The sequence below is a fragment of the Danio rerio genome, chromosome 1, assembly GCF_049306965.1.
Source record: "Danio rerio strain Tuebingen ecotype United States chromosome 1, GRCz12tu, whole genome shotgun sequence".
NCBI classification, from domain to species: domain Eukaryota; kingdom Metazoa; phylum Chordata; class Actinopteri; order Cypriniformes; family Danionidae; genus Danio; species Danio rerio.
In genome coordinates, this window is record NC_133176.1 from 60,112,308 (window position 1) to 60,131,412 (window position 19,105).

At 35.5% G+C, this 19,105-nt stretch overlaps 2 protein-coding genes across 5 annotated transcripts in view; one reads left to right on the forward strand and one right to left on the reverse strand.

The window, feature by feature from the left end:
- Window positions 1-11,448, forward strand: LOC137496014 (GTPase IMAP family member 6-like). Of its 2 annotated transcripts, XM_073949254.1 has the most exons (3): window positions 1-78; window positions 5,367-6,392; window positions 11,044-11,448. In XM_073949254.1, exons 1-3 carry the CDS (start codon window positions 66-68, stop codon window positions 11,175-11,177), a joined length of 1,173 nt encoding a protein of 390 aa, XP_073805355.1. In that variant the 5' UTR covers window positions 1-65; the 3' UTR covers window positions 11,178-11,448. The 2 variants fall into 2 exon arrangements, with proteins under 2 accessions (XP_073805355.1, XP_073805354.1); XM_073949253.1 differs by lacking the exon at window positions 1-78 and having other exon boundaries at window positions 5,096-6,392.
- The window catches only part of LOC101886975 (adhesion G protein-coupled receptor E3), a 19,847-nt gene continuing 12,054 nt past the window's right edge, over window positions 11,313-19,105 (reverse strand). For 2 of the 3 annotated variants that reach the window (XM_073949259.1, XM_073949260.1), the window contains exons 8-11: window positions 18,460-18,641; window positions 16,355-16,516; window positions 15,448-15,605; window positions 11,318-12,287 (exon numbers count right to left, since the gene is read on the reverse strand). In XM_073949259.1, the coding sequence (XP_073805360.1) occupies window positions 12,206-12,287; window positions 15,448-15,605; window positions 16,355-16,516; window positions 18,460-18,641 (584 nt within the window). In that variant the 3' untranslated portion in view covers window positions 11,318-12,205. Of the gene's footprint in view, window positions 12,288-15,447; window positions 15,606-16,354; window positions 16,517-18,459; window positions 18,642-19,105 lie in introns of all 3 variants that reach the window. The other variant, XM_005171021.6, reaches the window with a different exon arrangement.

A 19,105-nucleotide genomic window follows, 5' to 3' on the forward strand; every position in this document is an offset into this window, starting at 1 on the left:
TAATTTTCAGTTCATAAAGTCAGACCAAAGCAGAGGAACGACAGAAAGGAATCTCCAGAGAAAGCATGGACTCTGAAGGTGAGTGTATATTAATGAAGCAGATTTAAAGAAAGCATTGCCATATCAATGATCGGGTCACCTTCTATGGGTGATTTGGATTTAAAACTATTTCTTCCCAATATTTTACTAATATTCTGGCTCACACTTTATTTTGATGGTCGGTTTATTGAATTTTAGTTACATTGCATCTACATGCCAACTAATTCTCATTAGATTATAAGTAGACTGTTAGGGTTGGGGTTAGTGTAAGTTGACATGTACTTGAAAAGTTTCTTATAGTCAGTAAATGTCTGTTGAAGGAGCAGCATCAGCAGATATTAAGCAGTCTACTAATACTCAAATGGATCATCAAAAAAAATAATTAATAATAAAAAAAATAATAATAATGAATAAATAAATAAACAAATAAAATAAAGTGTTTCTTATTTTCTTTTAGTCTTTTTTTTTAGTCTAAAATTCAAAGGGGGGGCGAATAAACTAATATATATATATATATATATATATATATATATATATATATATATATATATATATATATATATATATATATATATATATATAAAGAGTTATATATATATAAAGAGTTCCATCTAAAGTTTCCATCAGAAATTCAGAAATTAGTATTTTTCTCTGCAAACCACTGCTGTCTAATCACTTACCTAGTTACCCTGGTTAAGCCTTTAAATGTCGCTAAGCTGAATATCTTGAAAAATATCTCGTCAAATATCATGTGCTATGATGGCATGGCAAAGATAAAAGAAATAAGGATTTAGTTATATATTAGTTAAATATTATGTTTAAAAACATCTTGCTTTCAAATTGTTGTCTGTTAATCAGCACATGTTTATTATACAGTGTCTGCATATGTCTGTGTATTTGTGTATTCATAAATGTTCTGTTGTGGTTTTTCATTCCTGATAAAGGAGCATTTCATTATTTTTACCATTTAGCAATTACACTTATATAGTTCCCTGGAGTATATTTCTGCTTTCTAAATCTGCACCATGAAAAAAGTGAAAAGTGTAAAAATAAAAAGATAAACAAAACGATACTAATAAAGAAAGAGAAACAGATGTAACATCAGTCAGTATGACATATGGTTAAGCTCATATAGATTTTATCCTCAACCCTGATTAAAACTCAATATCTGCGATTTCCTAACAATTTCCAAACAACAACAGTAAAAATAAAATACAAATGAATGTTAATAATAAACCTTTGACTAAGTGGTTTTTGTTGTGTGGGAAGAGGTCATGCAGGATGAACTTGTGACTTCCCAGATGTAATAATCATTTTATTGTATGTCATTCAAACAATTAAAATACTTATAAAGTTAAAAGTTAACTCAGCAATTTATGACCATGCACATTTGAATGAACACCATTGCATTTTTATGGTCATTAATAAACTAAACTGTGTACAATAATTATAATAATAATACATTTACAGCATAAACAGGTTCAAATATTATATTAAATATAATTGCAGGACCGGATGTTTTTGCACTTTCCTCTTTTTATTTAAAGCATATTTGGATAATGGAAAAGGATATTTATTTAAAGTATTTTATTTTTGTTTAATATCATATAGTGTGCTTCTTATAAAACTTTGTGAATCTGTGAACGTCAGTCCCTCTAGGTTTCATCTGTATTTTTATATCACACTTATATTGCAAAATAAACAGCCATTGTGTGTGTATATTTACACACTGACATGAATGGGACACAATCTTTCTGATTTACAATATTTCAACGCTCAGGTTATGACCTTTGACCCTTGATTAACAATCTACCAATGTCCAGCAGGTGGCACTGCAAACCAAGCTCCTACCACACTGGTAGAATCTATTTGCTGTAGTTTGTGCATGCCTGTAAACACAAAACTTTCTGAAGTGCTTTTAGTGACTGTTTAAGACGTTTGGTGATTCAGTCCTCATACAGTCGACATCTTCATCATCAGTGATATGCAGTCTACACAATCCTTTGCCTGTTGCATGCAACAAATTTTTTGTCTTCTTGGACACATTTCATGATTTCATTGGACAGGAATCACTGGACTGATAATTCTACTTGGCCAATCACTGTAGACAAAAGTAAATAAACATATAAGTAGTGACTGCAGGTTGAAGGAAAACAGAAAGTGAAAGTAAAAGCAATAAATTAGCACAGTAAAATTACTGATACAGCAGCAAAATTAAAATGAAAGTATGTATGTACATTTTTTAAACTAGTTTGTACTAGTATAATTCCTGAGAAAAAGACCCCTTTTTAACCCAGGGGTCACCAATCTCGGTCCTGGAGGGCCGGTGTCCCTGCAGGGTTTAGCTCCAATTTGCCTCAACACACCTGCCCGGATGTTTCAAATATACCTAGTAAGACCTTGATTAGCTTGTTCAGGTGTGTTTGATTAGAGTTGTAGCTAAAATCTGTAGGGTACCAGCCCTCCAGAAACAAGTTTGGTGACCCCTGGTTTAATAAACTCTGCTGTTGTTTTGGGATTTCTGCCTGGATTTTGCCTACCCAAATTTAAAAGCTTCTCAAATCCGCATGCAGAGGTGTAAATGCAACAGTTTTGGTCTCATTTTAAAGAAAATCATTTGTAAAACACCATTGAAAGTGTTTAAAAAATATCTGTATATGTCGTCTGTGTTATAATAAACACCTAATAAAGAGGCGCTTTTTGTGTTTTTTTTATAAACTCAAATTTGAAAGTGTAGCTTTTAGGTTGTGTGTGGTCTAGCATGCTGTAATTAATTTTGGTGGTTCCTGCACATGTCTGTAATCATAGGAAAAAAGACAAATGTCTCTACCATAATCTATGCAAAAATTATTGTATTCCAACTGAAGAGAGGTGCTGTACAAGCCACAGAGATCGATCATTGTTTTCATATTTCACTATTCTTTTGTTTGATCAAACATAATTCACTGTGTTTGGAGCACGTCAGACATATAAAAGGATTACTTATGCACATCACCTCAAAAACACAGGAGAAATGGCCCTGAAGCGACAGTATAAGGTAAGAGATGACCGCTGTCTGTGCTATCTGGGGCTGCTTATTGATCATAAATGTATTGTTTTTACTTCTGAGCCATGGAAACACCGAGATTCATTCGACAACTGTTTAATATGTGAATATAATTCAGTAAAAAGACTGCTAGAACCGTATGAGCACCGGTAAGAGCTTTCATTTGAGCTATAACTTGTACATGTGTCATGTGAACAATATGAAAATGAACCAATGTTTAATATCCAGCTCGGGTATTCAAAATACTGTGTATTTAAGAGTAAATAACTTTTGTTATTTACTATAACTTTTTTGTTATTTATTTCGTTACTCGTTGGACCACCAGAGGGAGCCATCGCCTGAGTTCTAATTTCCCCACTGCTCAACTGGGACTGATAACATACAGCTGAAACCAATTTCAGACTCTCTATATAAACGCACACATCCTTCACTCGGTGCTAAGTTTTTATTAGCCCCGGCCATGATCTCTGAGCGTTACCCTGTTGTTTATTGCCTAGCTGTGTATTGACCTGGACTGTCTTACCGTTTCTGAAGCTATCTGCCTGCCCTGACCACTGCGTAGTTATATCGACTCTATCTGCCAGCCGCCCGAATCTCTGCCTGTCTCTCGTTAAAGCTTACTCTCTCCTAGCCTCTACCAAGCGGCAACCTCCCGCTCTCTCTCAGGAAGCCAATACGGAAGTAACTAAAACTGCAATTCATCCGAAATTCCGCTAGTCTTAGCCGCTCCTGGCTCCAAAACAGAGCAAATTTCAATTGAGCCCACTGTTAGAATGGCCAACTTTACAGCAGAAAAAAAGGTTTACAGCCTGGTACAAAAAAAGATTTTGGTTAATACAGCTAATATTACCCTTCATGACAACTGTGAGGGGGTGAATTTTTTTATAACTCATCCGTTTCCTTTATATTAAGTTATATTAAGTTTGCATAATTAAGGGCGTGGTCACTTGAGTGACAGCTAGGTCTCGTTGGTCGCCGTCACGTCACTTTAGCTGAATCCGGCAGATAAGCCACTGAACTCGGCATATTTATCGTATTTCTGTGTTGTTTTATGTGGCTTTACACAGTCTATTGCCTTTTGGACTTGTTTCCTACACTTATTTGATGGAATGTCATGCTGAGTGCACTTAATTGTGCTCACAAACCATTCACGTGGCCTCCGTTTCCCATGTGAGTAAAGTTACATACTTATATACCATCTCTGTACATGTATTTGTTTTATTTAAGATCATTTATCGTTTATATTTAGAGCTGTAATGCACTCCAGAATCTGTCAGATTGATTAGCTGCAGGCTCTAGATCAGTCATCTGAAGTGTTGTCATACAGTGTTATGCTGGATTTCATCAATAGTCCTGCATTTACTAACACAGACTATATCTGAAGTGTTTGGATGTAATTCGCGTTTTCCTCCTGTTGAGAAACGTCATAAGAACAATGTTTAGTGGCTCAGTGTATTACAGCAGTGTTTTTAAAAGACTAAACACTTTATTGATATAGTGTACAACCAAGCACAAGTGGTCAGAATACAAACGAGTCACAGGTGATAAAGTATTAAGCGTTCTCCCAAAGTAAAGTGTGTCTGAACAAGGTCCAAGCAGAATGCCAGCAGGTGTCTGTAGCTCCGCTCACTCTCCGCCTCTTTGCCCATGTTTGGTATCCCGCCGTGGGTGTGATGACACGCGAACAAAATGGCGACGGTTGGCCGCGCCTACTTGTGGCTTCTTTTGCGCTCTCTAGAAACCTATGGGTGACGTCACGGATACTACGTCCATATATTTTACAGTCTATGGTCTCTACCCACGCCTGCTCTTCAACTATTCTACTGGAAAGTTCCCATTTGATCTGATATCTGTGAGTTTCCACCTGGGATCTTTTACTGTTAATAAAGTGTGCAAATGGATTCAGAAATGTCTGATGAATCACTACAGGTGTCTGCTGTCTGTTAATTGCATTATTATTATTTTTTCTTTATGCTAATGTTTTTATAAATGAATTCAGCATTGTTTTTGCAAATTAAACTTTTGATTGCCGCATACCAATTCCATAGGAGTGATTACACATATGCTTCAAGACTTCACAAACACAAAGTGTTCCTAAATTATAGATTTTTAACACAGCGTCTCATTACTTTCGATGAACCATGGATACAGTCATAACCTGAGGCATTTTTAGTGACCTCAAATGTATATTTTGAATTTGTTATGGATTCACTAAAAATAATGCTGTACAAATCATACAAATTAACAGTAAATAAAACTTACCGTCTGATCTGTTTGTCAGGTAATCCTCCTGATGTGAGGATTTTGCTGCTGGGAGCTTCTGGAGCTGGAAAGAGTTCAATAGGAAACGCAATACTGGGTCGAGAGGCATTTAAAGAAAGTGGAACAAGAGAGAGCGAGATACAGAGAGGAAGAGTAGAAGACAGAAACATCTCCATCATCGACACTCCAGGATTCTTCAACACTCACCTGACTGATGAAGAGCTGCAGAAGCAGAATGAAATGATGAAGAGCCTGGATCTCTGTTCTCCTGGACCTCATGTGTTTCTGCTCATCATCAACCTGGAGAACTTCACAGACGACCACAGGAACAGTGTGCAGAAAATCCTGAAGATCTTTGGTCCTCAAGCCTTGAAGTTCACAATGGTGCTGTTTACCGGAAGAGAACAAATGACAAAGAGAGAATGGATGCTCTTTATGCTGAGTGCAGAATTTCTGGAGCTAGTCGGTCACTTCAGAGGACAATATCACGCCATCAACAGTCCAAATCAGATTAATCAAGCCCACATCACAGAGCTTCTAGAGAAGATTGAGGAAACTGTCAAGCAGAATAATTACCAGCATTACAACAGCGAGATTTGCTCAATGGCTCGAAAAAAGAGCATTAGAATAAAGGCACCACAAGAGGTAAAGAATGCGTTCGGAGGAAAAAATCCAGTAATCAGACAAAATCCAGCAAAACCAGCCTGGGACAGTATACCCTCTGGCAGTATACTAGAGGACAGAAGAGAGAGTTTGATTGAAGAAGTGAAGGAAAATATACGAGAAAAGAAAAAACAAGTTGAAGAAAACATACACCCAAGATTAAACCAAATGAAAGAAGCAAAACAAGAAGAAGATAAAGCAAAGTCAGAGTCTAATGCAAGAAGATGTATTTTGCTTGAAGAAACAGAGAAGAGCTATGTTTCACATGTCACGCACACTAAGAAAACAACTGAGGACTCATTAGAAACATATCAGGATTTCTCCTGTGAAACGAGAGACAAAACTGCAGGCAGTAAAAATGCTTACTCGCCATTATCAGAAGGTGAGAACTTTACACTTTTTAAATGAATAAATTACTGTAAAATATGATTAACACTGAAAATACATTAAAATTAACTTGTAACAAATCTTTTGAAATAAGCTACATATTTAAAAAAATGGTAGATAGCTATTAGATTGTTTCCCTGCTCTAAACACACATGCACTCTTTGCAAATTAGAAAACAAAAATCTGAATTCAACTAATAAGGGATGATAACTTCAAGTTTAGGGTGACGCAGTGGCACAGTAGAAAGTGCTGTCACCTCACAGCAAAAACGTCGCTGGTTCGAGCCTCGGCTGGGTTAGTTGGCGTTTCTTTGTGGAGTTTGCATGTTCTCCCTGCGTTTGCGTGGGTTTGCCCCAAAGTCCAAAAACTTGCGCTATAGGGGAATTGGGTAGGCTAAATTGTCTGTAGTGTATGGGTATGTGTGTGGATGAGTGTGTTTGGATGTTTCCCAGAGATGGGTTTGTGACTGGAAGGGCATTCGCTGGGTAAAAATGTGCTGGAAAAGTTGATGGTTCATTCCGCTGTGGCGACCCCAGTTTAATGAAGGGACTAAGCCGAAAAGAAAATGAATGAATGAATGAGTTTCAAGTCTTACAATTAAATTAAAGTTTTTAATCATAATACAGAGACATGAAGATTCTGTGCTGTTAGTCTAATTTGCATAAATTAAATTCATCTAGAGACATTTTGCAGTCTGCAACATATAAAATGTTTACAAATTTGAAAAAGTTTATATTATTTAAATATATATATATGTTTTCTACTTAATTCTTCACAGTAATTCCTAATATATTTTGTGTTCTTCTGTTGAAATGTCTTGTTTGTTTTATTTTGGCTTGAATGAAAGCTTTTTATTGTTTTAAATCCATTTTAAGGTCAATATTATTATCCTTAATTTATATTACTATAATTCATAATAATTACTCCAAGCAGCGCAGTGGGTAGCACGATTGCCTCACAGCAAGAAAGAAGGTTGCTGGTTTAAGACTCAGCTGAGTCAGTTGGCAAATCTGAGTGGAGTTTGGTTGTTCTCTCCGTGTTGGCGTGGGTTTCCTCTGGCTGTTCTGGTTTCCTCCACAGTCCAAACACATGCGCTGTAGAGGAATTGAATAAACCAAATTGTCTGTAGTGTATGTGTGTGAATTAGTGTGTATGGATGTTTCCCAATGATGGGTTGTGGCTGGAAGGGCATCCGCTGCGTAAAACATATGCTGGATAAGTTGGCGGTTCATTCTGATGTGGCGACCCCTGATTAATAAAGGGACTAAGCCGAAAAGAAAATGAATGAATGAATGAACTTTATTCCAAAAATATCCGAAAAGTGGCAAAAATATATATTTAAGAAATGATCTCAGTATACCCATGAATAAATAACAAGCTGTGTCATATTTATTCTGTGAATGATCAAAAGTTATTATTTCTTAGTTCTTTCTGACTGCAGTAATGCATGATATGAAAACATTAGTTTTACTTTTCTATTTGGTTGAGCATGATTTTAAGAAATTTGACTAAATATTACACACTAAATATTTTTCATATCACCAAGTAACATGACTTTGTAAAGTTAGGGCTCTTAGAGGGTAATATGACAAAAATAAATGCTTACCTTTTACTTTCACATGGCAGGAGTGATTTCCTTGTTTTTGACTTCAATGGTAGAAGCAATGCTGTGACGAGTGCTGTTGATTGAGTTAGTGACAACTAGTGGAATTTTTGGTATAACACACTTCAAACAGATGGTAGAGATGGCTCAATCAGGTTTAGTTATGTTAGGTATGTTAGTTATGTTAGGTACTCCTCTCAATAAGACATAATAAGTCAAAAAATATGGTCAACAATATGAAGTTTATTTATAAACTAATTTTGAGAGGGTCATGTGCTTATGATTGCTTGCAGCCGGCCCCACATTATTTAATTTATGATTGACCAATCAGACGATTCCCAAGCCACTATAAATACCCTCAGTTCCATATGACAGCCATCTTCGTTTTGAGGAATCCCCCCCTCCACCCCTACTGCTCCTCCTTTTCTAGATGGGTGGTACAGTGGCCCAGTGGCCCAGCAAGAACGTCACTGGTTCTAGTCCGCACCAAGTCAGCCCATGTTTCTGTGCAGAGTTTACACGTTCTCCCCGTGCACACGTTAGTTTCCCATGGGTTCCCCGATTTCCTCCCACCATCCAATAACATGCAACTTAATTTAATTGACTAATCCAAATCAGCACCATAGACATGCTCCTAGTAAGTAGTTATCTCTTAAGAGCGATCACTATCTGTTCATTAACTACTACAGCAGGAGAGTTCTTCAGATCTACCTGAGCTCAAACTCCCCTCTTGCCTTGCAAACGGGAGGGAGCCCGAGGCTCGAGGATCTTATGAGCTCTCTCCCGGGACTGCATGCCAAACCAGCTTTATAATCAATCATCAGCTAAGTGTGAACTCTTGAATTAATTGAGCAGGCAGTTAATGGGTTAAGCAATATTTGTTTTGGATTGTCTACAGAACAAACCACTTTTATACAATGACTTGCCTAATTACTCTATTTTTTATATTAAAAAAAATAATTAAAATATGTGCAGGGCACGTGTGTATACATGCATAAATATATGCGTATATGAATAATATATTTATGTGCACGCATACGCCCACGCACGCAGACATGTGCATTATTTCATAGTGCTGTCACCCTTAAACTCTGGCTATCGCAAAGGTGGTCCTAGAGCTTAAACCCCCTTTTTCCTCAAGTTGGAGTCTTCACTGCCCAAAATTCATTTTCCCAGCCGGAACCAGCTTTTGATAGCTCAACTCTCGAGCTGTGACTGACTTAAAGTTGATTGGCTGTGAAAGATGATTGGCTGAGAGAGTTGATTGGCTGAGACAGTTGATTGGCTGATACAGATGATTGGCTGAGAAAGTTGATTGGCTAAGAATAATGTTTGGCTGAGACAGTTGATTGGATGAGATGGATGATCGGCTGAGACAGTTGATTGGATTCGACGTTTGATTGGCTGAGACTTCTGATTAGCTAAGAAAGTTGATTGGATGAGACGTTTGATTGGCTGAGACAGTTAAGACAGTTGATTAGTTGAGAAAAATGATGGGCTGAGACATTTGATTGGCTGTAACATTTGATTGGCTGAGATGGATGATTGGCTAAGACAGTTGATTGGCTAAGAAAGATGATTGGCTGAGAGAAATGATTAGATGATCAGCTGATTGGATGCAACGGATAATTGGCTTAAAATGATAATTGGCTAAGACAGTTGATTGGCTGAGAGATTTGATTGATCTATAAAACATGATTGGCTGAGACACTTGATTGGCTAAGAAAAATGATTGGCTGAGACACTTGATTGGCTGAGATAGATGTTTAGCTTGGAAAGATAATTGGCTAAGGCAGATAATTGGCTTAGAAAGTTGATTAGCTAAGAAAGAAAACTGGTTAAGACAAAATACGTGGCCTTTGCACATCACCCACTTGAGAAAATGAAGATGACAAGATAATTAGACGGGCTTTATTTGTTAAGAGAGACTTGTTTTCTGCTGTAATTTAAAATGTATTATAAATAATGGAAAACCAAAAAAGAAACCTACTCTACCTACATACCTATGTGCACTAGTGTATACTTCAGTTATGAATCTTGTGATGTTTAAATGAACATGTTTCTGTACAAAGACAAAAAAAGCCTGTAATTTTAATTCAATGAGGAGTGAAATATTTAGTCTCACAATGAAAATCTACTAATAAATGTTTTAAACATATTCTGAATATTCATTTTGATGAATGAAAATGTTTTGGATTGGTTTGTGAGCTAAACATAACTACATTACACAAATATTAAAAGTTGTATTAGATGTGTGTGCTTTTTCTGCATTGCAGCTTTACTTTTTATCTACAGTTCCTCTATAAAAAGTGGATATACTCTTAAATCTTGATGTTGCAATTTAAATACAAAATACCTAGAGAAAGTTTTTTTAGCATCTCATGTTTTAAACAGTGGTATTCCTCTAAAATTGAGAAATTCAATCTTTGCTATGATTTTGCTTAGATTATATGAGATGAGAAGCAGATTAACATGCTGTAGATCTTCAGTGAAATCAAACACAAGAACATCAAATACCAGAGCAGAAAGAAACCAGAACTACAACATTCAAACACCACACAACTGAGAAACAGAGAGGTTTATATACTTAAGGGCTAACAAGGTAATAATGGGGTGGAGACAGTCACTGGATTAAGGGGCGGGATTAAACAAAATGATTAGACATAAAGAAAAAACAAACAAAAACGATTGCTCCATGTTTAAAAAATTCCTGTCCAGAAAGGTCATGTTTTGATCTTCGATTGGTCTAATGCAATCATGTGATGCAATGTCACGGGTAAGAGTTCACCAAGCTTGAACTTTTTAATGCAGTGAACTGTGAAACTTGTCGGACGAGCTTGCGTTCCCGGTCTGACGCATTTGCATGCGTATGAATGGAAGTCTATGGAGAGAAAAGTGCTTCACTCGTTTCCTGCCACCTGCTTTTTATTCCTGCTGATTGCTGGTCCTATATCTGAGTGTCTTTTGTTTCTCTTCTTCCCAGAGTGTTGGGTTCCTTTCTTGTCAGTCTGTTGCTTGTTTTACACCTGTGTTGTCTGTTCAGTTTTCTGGTGCCATCCTGGATTTGGCCTGCCCTGCTGGAGAATCGACCCTCTGCTCTGCCATTGCCTTAACCTGTACAACCATACCTGGACCAAAGACTTCCTTTATTTGGATTCGAATTTAGCCCACACCTGATTTATTTTTCATGTGGTGCTGTTCATTTTTATTGGAGTTAATCCTATGTTCTGACACATTGCCTGTGGTTCAATGGCACTGGGGTGAACCGGAACAATGGGAAACAAAGCAAAACACAACAAACAGGGCTTTTTCATGTTGTGAATCTCTGTTTTAATCGTTTTTATTAAGTATTTATTTTGTTTATTAAGATATTTTGGTACAAAAATAAATGAAAAAATTCAGAAAAACTGAAATGTGACCTTAATAAAAATACAAATGAATTTAACATTATAACAAGAATAAGACTATAGATTTAAATGAACACCACTACACCAATAACCTACAACTCTACCTCAATAAAATACAATTATATCCAGCATGAGGGATGTGAGTATCTATATAAAGTATTATACGGTAAATTGGGATCTTACAGCAAAAAAAGCCAGCAGTCCAAACTCAACAAAGAGAAATAAGATATATACATTAATAACAATAATAAACCACTATGATTACACACATTCATTTTTTTTTTCTTTACCATGCACACATGAACTTTTACAATGCTTTGAAAATGTTGATTCTGAAAATGTAGGCTTTTTCAACATATGTTTATAATAGCTATAAAGCAATAAGATATAAGACACTCGCAATAGATGCAAGAATAAGCATCTAATAAACAAGATATAACAGTTTTTTTTTTTAAGTTTAATCAGCGACAGTTAAATGAAATAGTAGTTTAGCAGTTTTATTAACTATTTGAGCTGATGCTTTTACCTTTTTACCTAGCCTTTATTCTATAATAATTTTTTTCTTTTAATTCTAGTTGGCGTATATACTTATTTTTGCCCTCCATCCAAAAGTTAATGTACATCAATATTATTGATGGATGTAATATTGAGAAACCTGTTTAATACTCTTCTATATAATATAATTTACAGAATGAATATTATTGAATAATATTTATTTTATTACCAGCAGACATAATTTTTTTAAGGAATATAATTTTAACCCGCTTTATTCAGTTGTCATTTTGCTTCATGGGTTTATTATTTTATTGTAGTAGATGCCTCTGTTGGGTTGGAGTTGAGAGTAAAGACATCTGAAGCACTTTGTGTAGTGCTGCTCAACCTGCACACAAATAATGAGACAAAATTAGAGACTTAATGAGAACAATCCCACTCTGAAACTCATACATCTGCATCATACATCCCTGTATATTATTAAGACACTGTCACTTTATCATATTTACAAGCTTTCTGCACTATAAACTGTTTTGAACATTATAAACATCTGCACAACTCTGGTTTGCACTCTTGCCATGTGCCCTTACGTGTAGTTGTATTGTTTACAAATTACATTTTTTTTTACATATATTTTTAGATTATATTATATGTGTAACTGTATTTACTGTAATTTCTTTTTAAAGTTCTACTATTTGTATTAACATTATCTGTTATGCACCTAGGGTCTGAGGGCACTATAATACACCAGGCACTACATGTGTTTTGCGCGATTTGTTGCTATTTTCAGACCATCGCAAACCTAATTTTCCCGCTTTGCACCATGTTGTTTAAATAGTAAATCAATTTGCATCACTTTGTGGACGTATGGGTGTGCTGGTCTAGAAAGAAGGTGTGTTAAGGCGCATTGTTGGTGCGTTGCTATTTTGAGGAACTAAAATAGACCCTGCCATTGTCAAACTGAGAACTGTTTCTAAAGTCCAGCACAGAGCTCCTTAGTTGTGCACCTTAAATGTGTACACATTGCTTAATGCACATAGGATGTACAGCAATACACAAATATCTTTACAGATGAAAACAATTAAAGGATTAAAATATTATAAAAAATTATTATGTTCTACATGAATATAAAAAACACTGCCTCCATGCCTTCCTCATCTTGGGGGGCTTTTTTATATGCAAATTTATATTTGTTTAAAAAAAAAAAACTAGTTAAGATTTGTTCACCTGTCGGGTTTTGGAGAAGTGTGCATCATCTGTATCATCATGGGACATGAGAACAGGACATAACTTATTATTATTTTGTTATTTTTGTTTGGACCACACTTCGTTATTATTGTTCACTTATTCCTTTGCTGGAAATTAGAACTGAATTTAGAAACGAATATTTGCGCTTAACAAACAAAATTAAATATGCAGGCTAATAAATTTCTTCAGTGGAGTGCGTACAACTCTGTTACAACGAAAGTAAAGGAGACAAGTGAAGAGTAAAGTCAAGAGAAAGTAAAGTGGCTGAATGGAGGAGGCTCGTTCTTTATCCTCGTGCTGCAGATGCTCTGTTTAATTGTTTTGTTGTAAATAATAAATTTCCCATGGCATGATGCAACTGCCTCTTAAAGGAATTGTCAGATGAGACTCTGATTGGTTTAATGCAAGTTATGCTCAAAACACACCCACAACTTATTAAGAGAATAAGCTCAACCCTGTTGGACCAAGCGGCCGGGCGCAGAGCCTATTTTTCCATCCGTAAAAATTCAATAGTGGATTCGGACACACCCTTAATGCTTTTGCACCATGCACTAGATCGTTAAAATATAGCCCTGAGAGTAATGCAATTTCCATTCTCTGTATGTCCTGTACATGTGGTTGAATTGACAATAAATCTGACTTTGACTTTTCATGGTGTTTGTTTATAAAAGATGCCCAGGTTTGCATTATCTGAAGTCATGTGAATTGTTAAGATTTTTAAATACTATTTGTCTAAAAACACAAAATGTTTTTTTCTATAGAGCGGGAAATAATGAATTAATCTCATTCTGTGGACAAATAAAAAAAAATAAAAAAAATCCTGAATCTTTTTAATTACAATTAGTAAAAAAAAAAAAAAAAAAAAAAAAAAAAAATATATATATATATATATATATATATATATATATATATATATATATATATATATATATATATATTTTTTTTTTTTTTTTTTTTTTTTTTTTTTTTTACTAATTTATTTTTTCAAATGAGGTCAGAGGTCAGAATCAGTGTTTATATTGCCAATGGCTTGACACAAATGAAAACTCTTTACATTAACGCTACTGAACACTTGAACACTGAACACTTTGTTGCGCTCATGTAATAATTATAAAAGCACAATACAGTGGATTATAGCAATAATTAATCTTGGTTATTTACTATCTTATTGATTACATTTTAGTATCTTTTTACATCAACAATAATGGATCAGAGCATTAGCAAACATCGTTTTTAGTCACATTACTAGCATCAGTACTAGAGTTCACAAGAAAAATACATTAGTGTTTTGATATACTTTAGTAAAATACTTTAGTAAAATGTATCATACTGTACATATTATAATATTTACAACTGTTTGTTAATGAATGCTCTAGTAGTGTTAACCATAGTGAACTAATACATACTGTAGTACAGTGGTTCTCAAACTTTTTTCTATCAAGTACCACCTTAGAAAAACATTGTCTTTCCAAGTACCACCAAAATGAGCAGGATTGAAATACCGTAGCGTAGTTGGACCAGTAAAGCAGCTAAAACTCTGCACAGTTAAAAAACCTGGCAGATTACCTCAGAAATATACTATATATAATATATAGCATATTATATACATCATTTTTAATAAATTTTGAATTATATGTAGCATGTATATGACATATTTCATTCCTCCGTGTACCACTAGAAGGAAGCCCGCGTACCACTAGTGGTACACGTACCACAGTTTGAGAACCACTGCTGTAGTATATTTTAGTTTTTATTACAGTAAACTGTGATTGTACAGTAAATTGACTAACTCAAGTTAATAAACTGATACTTTCACTATATTAGACTTACCATGGTACTGACTTTTAGTACTGAAATTAAAAACAAAAATGTCCATTGCACATTTAAACACTATTGTGCGCTGTTCTTAAACGCCTCTGATTTGCCATAGTATTCCGGTGCTCAACAGAAATGACTGTGATTGGCCGTGAAGGTAACCAGTTCACTGCCCACAGATGAGTGATACTGATCATCGCATGTTTGCACTCATCTAATTTGAATTTAAAGCGACACTCACCAAAACACTACAATAAGGATCAAAGTCTACAAGGGTCAGTTTCAAAGAGATATAAAACATTATTTGTGTAATGTGAGCTGAAACTTCACACGCACTCTAAGGGCATCGGAAACGTATTTAACATCTTGGATTCAATGGTGAACTCTAGGTTCCCTTTACGGTACAGAATTCTGTTTTCACATAAGCCTTGATCTATTTCACTCTTTGACAAGAAACAAATAATGAAACAAGCAAACAAACTTACTCTTCTCTGCTGTAGCCTTTAGGAATCATCCTGATACAGATAGAGTGACCACATATGCGATCTCGCAGAGGACGGCAACAACACAGACCGAAGATTGTTAAGATCAAAATGGAGGACAGCACTCCAATGATCACAAATGTCACAACCATTGAGTTGATCTGAGAAAAGAATGAACAAAGTAAAACACACACATCAGAGAACATGAGTGCCAAATCTGTGCTGCTCTTCAGAGCTCACTGTGATGAGAGGAATGCATTTCATTTTTATAGAGCTTTTCTCAAACTGTTAATGATAATTAAAATGCAATTTTTGGGTTGCAATTCAAGAAGGAAGCCACTGAATCACAAAAATAAGTAGAAGTTATACTATCAAGAGCTTTCAATATCAAAATCAACATTCTAATCACATGACGCCAATATTTTCTATTTACCTATTTTATGCACATTTTGGAATTTTTGGCACAACAAGATGTGCATACATTTTTCAAAATGCATATACAAACACAATGTAATAAACTTTTTATACAATTAGAAATAAATGCAAATTTTATTTTAGTTGGCTTTTTTATAGAATTTCAAAAGTATAGAAAAATTGGACCAAGAATAAAGGTCCACAGAGACATCTACCTTACAAATCTACATTTTTCTGTCTGATATTTGGCTCCAGTTTGACTCATTGGAAACACTGCTTTATTTACAAGGGTTTTATGTGATATTTCAGTTCTGCGCATAAAGCTAATTCACATTTTTGGATGGAAACATAGCTAATTTAGTTTATACTTCAACAGGTGGAATATGCTGATGATCATATTAACGTACATGTTTACATTAAAAACAATGCAAAAGAAACGTACTGCAATAGGAAAAAAAGTTCTGTGTGCATGACCAACTACTTGTTTTTTTCTTACTTCTGGTGAAGGCCTCCTGGTTTGCACGAGAGCAAATGTGGACAGATGAACACAGGAACACACAGTTTGGATGCCGTTGGTGTTTACCACAGAACAACCATCTACAATCCACTCGCTGATATTCCAGTACACACAGGACAGAGAACCTCTGGGGTCAAACTCCTGCAAGAAGAACAAACAAGCAGAAAATATTATAAATTTTGTGATGGTGGGGTAAAGAGACTTGATGGCGCCAAACAGTCAAAAACACAAACAGCTGATGGAGTATACACTAACCTGCGCATTATTCAGACACTAGATGGTGCCAAACAGCCAAAAACACAAAGCTGACAGGCACTAAAACGGCTGATGGAGTATACATTAACCTGCGCATTATTCAGACACTAGATGGCGCCAAACAGCCAAAAACACAAACAGCTGATGGAGTATACACTAACCTGCGCATTATTCAGACACTAGATGGAGCCAAACAGTCAAAAACACAAACAGCTGATGGAGTATACACTAACCTGCGCATTATTCAGACACTAGATGTCGCCAAACAGCCAAAAACACAAAGCTGACAGACATTAAAACAGCTGATGGAGTATACACTAACCTGCGCATTATTCAGACACTAGATGGCGCCAAACAGTCAAAAACACAAACAGCTGATGGAGTATACACTAACCTGCGCATTATTCAGACACTAGATGGCGCCAAACAGTCAAACACACAAAACTGACAGAAACTAAAAGCGCAATAGAGCATACATTAAACTAGGCATTATTCAGACACAAGATGGTGCCAAACAGTCAAAAATACAAAGCTGACAGAAACAAAAACAGCTGATGGAGTATACACTAACCTGCGCATTATTCAGACACTAGATGGCGCCAAACAGCCAAAAACACAAACAGCTGATGGAGTATACACTAACCTGCGCATTATTCAGACACTAGATGTCGCCAAACAGCCAAAAACACAAAGCTGACAGACATTAAAACAGCTGATGGAGTATACACTAACCTGCGCATTATTCAGACACTAGATGGCGCCAAACAGTCAAAAACACAAACAGCTGATGGAGTATACACTAACCTGCGCATTATTCAGACACTAGATGGAGCCAAACAGTCAAAAACACAAACAGCTGATGGAGTATACACTAACCTGCGCATTATTCAGACACTAGATGGAGCCAAACAGTCAAAAACACAAACAGCTGATGGAGTATACACTAACCTGCACATTATTCAGACACTAGATGGCGCCAAACAGTCAAACACACAAAACTGACAGAAACTAAAAGCGCAATAGAGCATACATTAAACTAGGCATTATTCAGACACAAGATGGCGCCAAACAGTCAAAAATACAAAGCTGACAGAAACAAAAACAGCTGATGGAGTATACACTAACATGCACATTATTCAGACACTAGATGTCACCAAACAGCCAAAAACACAAAGCTGACAGACACTAAAACAGCTGCTGGAGTATACACTTACCTGTGCATTATTCAGACATAAGACACCATAAACAGTCAAAAACCTTGGCATAACAGATGAGCAGATACATATGATATGGAACAAGTATATGAATATGAATGTATTCACTGACATTTCAGTTCCCAGAATAATCTGTCTCATTCAGCAGTTATCTGGAAATAACATACATTAAAATGTCGCAATTGACCAACCAGAAGTGAGTATTCTAGGCAGCCGTGTAATAATTCTCATTACTAACTGTTTGGAGCTGTATCCTTTCTAGCAACAACAGTTCACTAGAGAGTACCTGGCAGCTGGACTACACATCCCATTTTACATTGCACTAATCAACCTGACACAGCTGATCCTGACACTTATTACACACTCAGCTTCAGGACAATAACACACTTATATGAACTCCACTCACATCAGTGATGTCTTGTTAGCAGCATAAAGGATCTCTATTATGTTTGCTGGTGTTTGACCTGTTCCTGTTTTACCACAATGATCTTTAATAAAGCTGAAATTGGATCTAACCCTTGCCGTCACATCTTCCCTACCCAACAGTAAATATCAGATGTTTTCAGATGTTGATTAATACTGATGTTTGTACATAAACACATTTCAGTCTCTCACTCTTATGTGTCTGAACGTGAGATTGACTGGTTTGGTGAGTGCAGTGTCGGTGGTTTTGGGAAGAGTAGCTGAGATCACAGTGGACATCATGGTTTTCATCATGTTATTTTGTGGGTTGAAGAAGTCAGGCTTCAGGAGATTCTCCATTGTGGTGTAGCTCATAAAAGCCACTGCAGCTGATCCTGTAAGAAAGGAATAATATATATATATATATATATATATATATATATATATATATATATATATATATATATATATATATATATATAAATATATATATATATAAATATATATATATATATATATATATATATATATATATATATATATATATATATATATATATAGTTGAAGTCAGAATTATTAGCCCCCCTAATTTTTAGGCCGCTTGTTTATTTTTTCCCCAATTTCTGTTTAACGGAGAGCAATTTTTTTTCACATATTTCTAAACATAATAGTTTTAATAACTCATCTCTAATAACTGATTTATTGTATCTTTTCCATGATGACTGTAAATAATATTTTACTAGATATTTTTCACTTCTATACTGCTTGAAGTGACATTTAAAGGCTTAACTGGGTTAATTAGGTTACCTAGGTAGGTGAGGGTAATTAGGAGAGTTATTGTATAATGATGGTTTGTTAT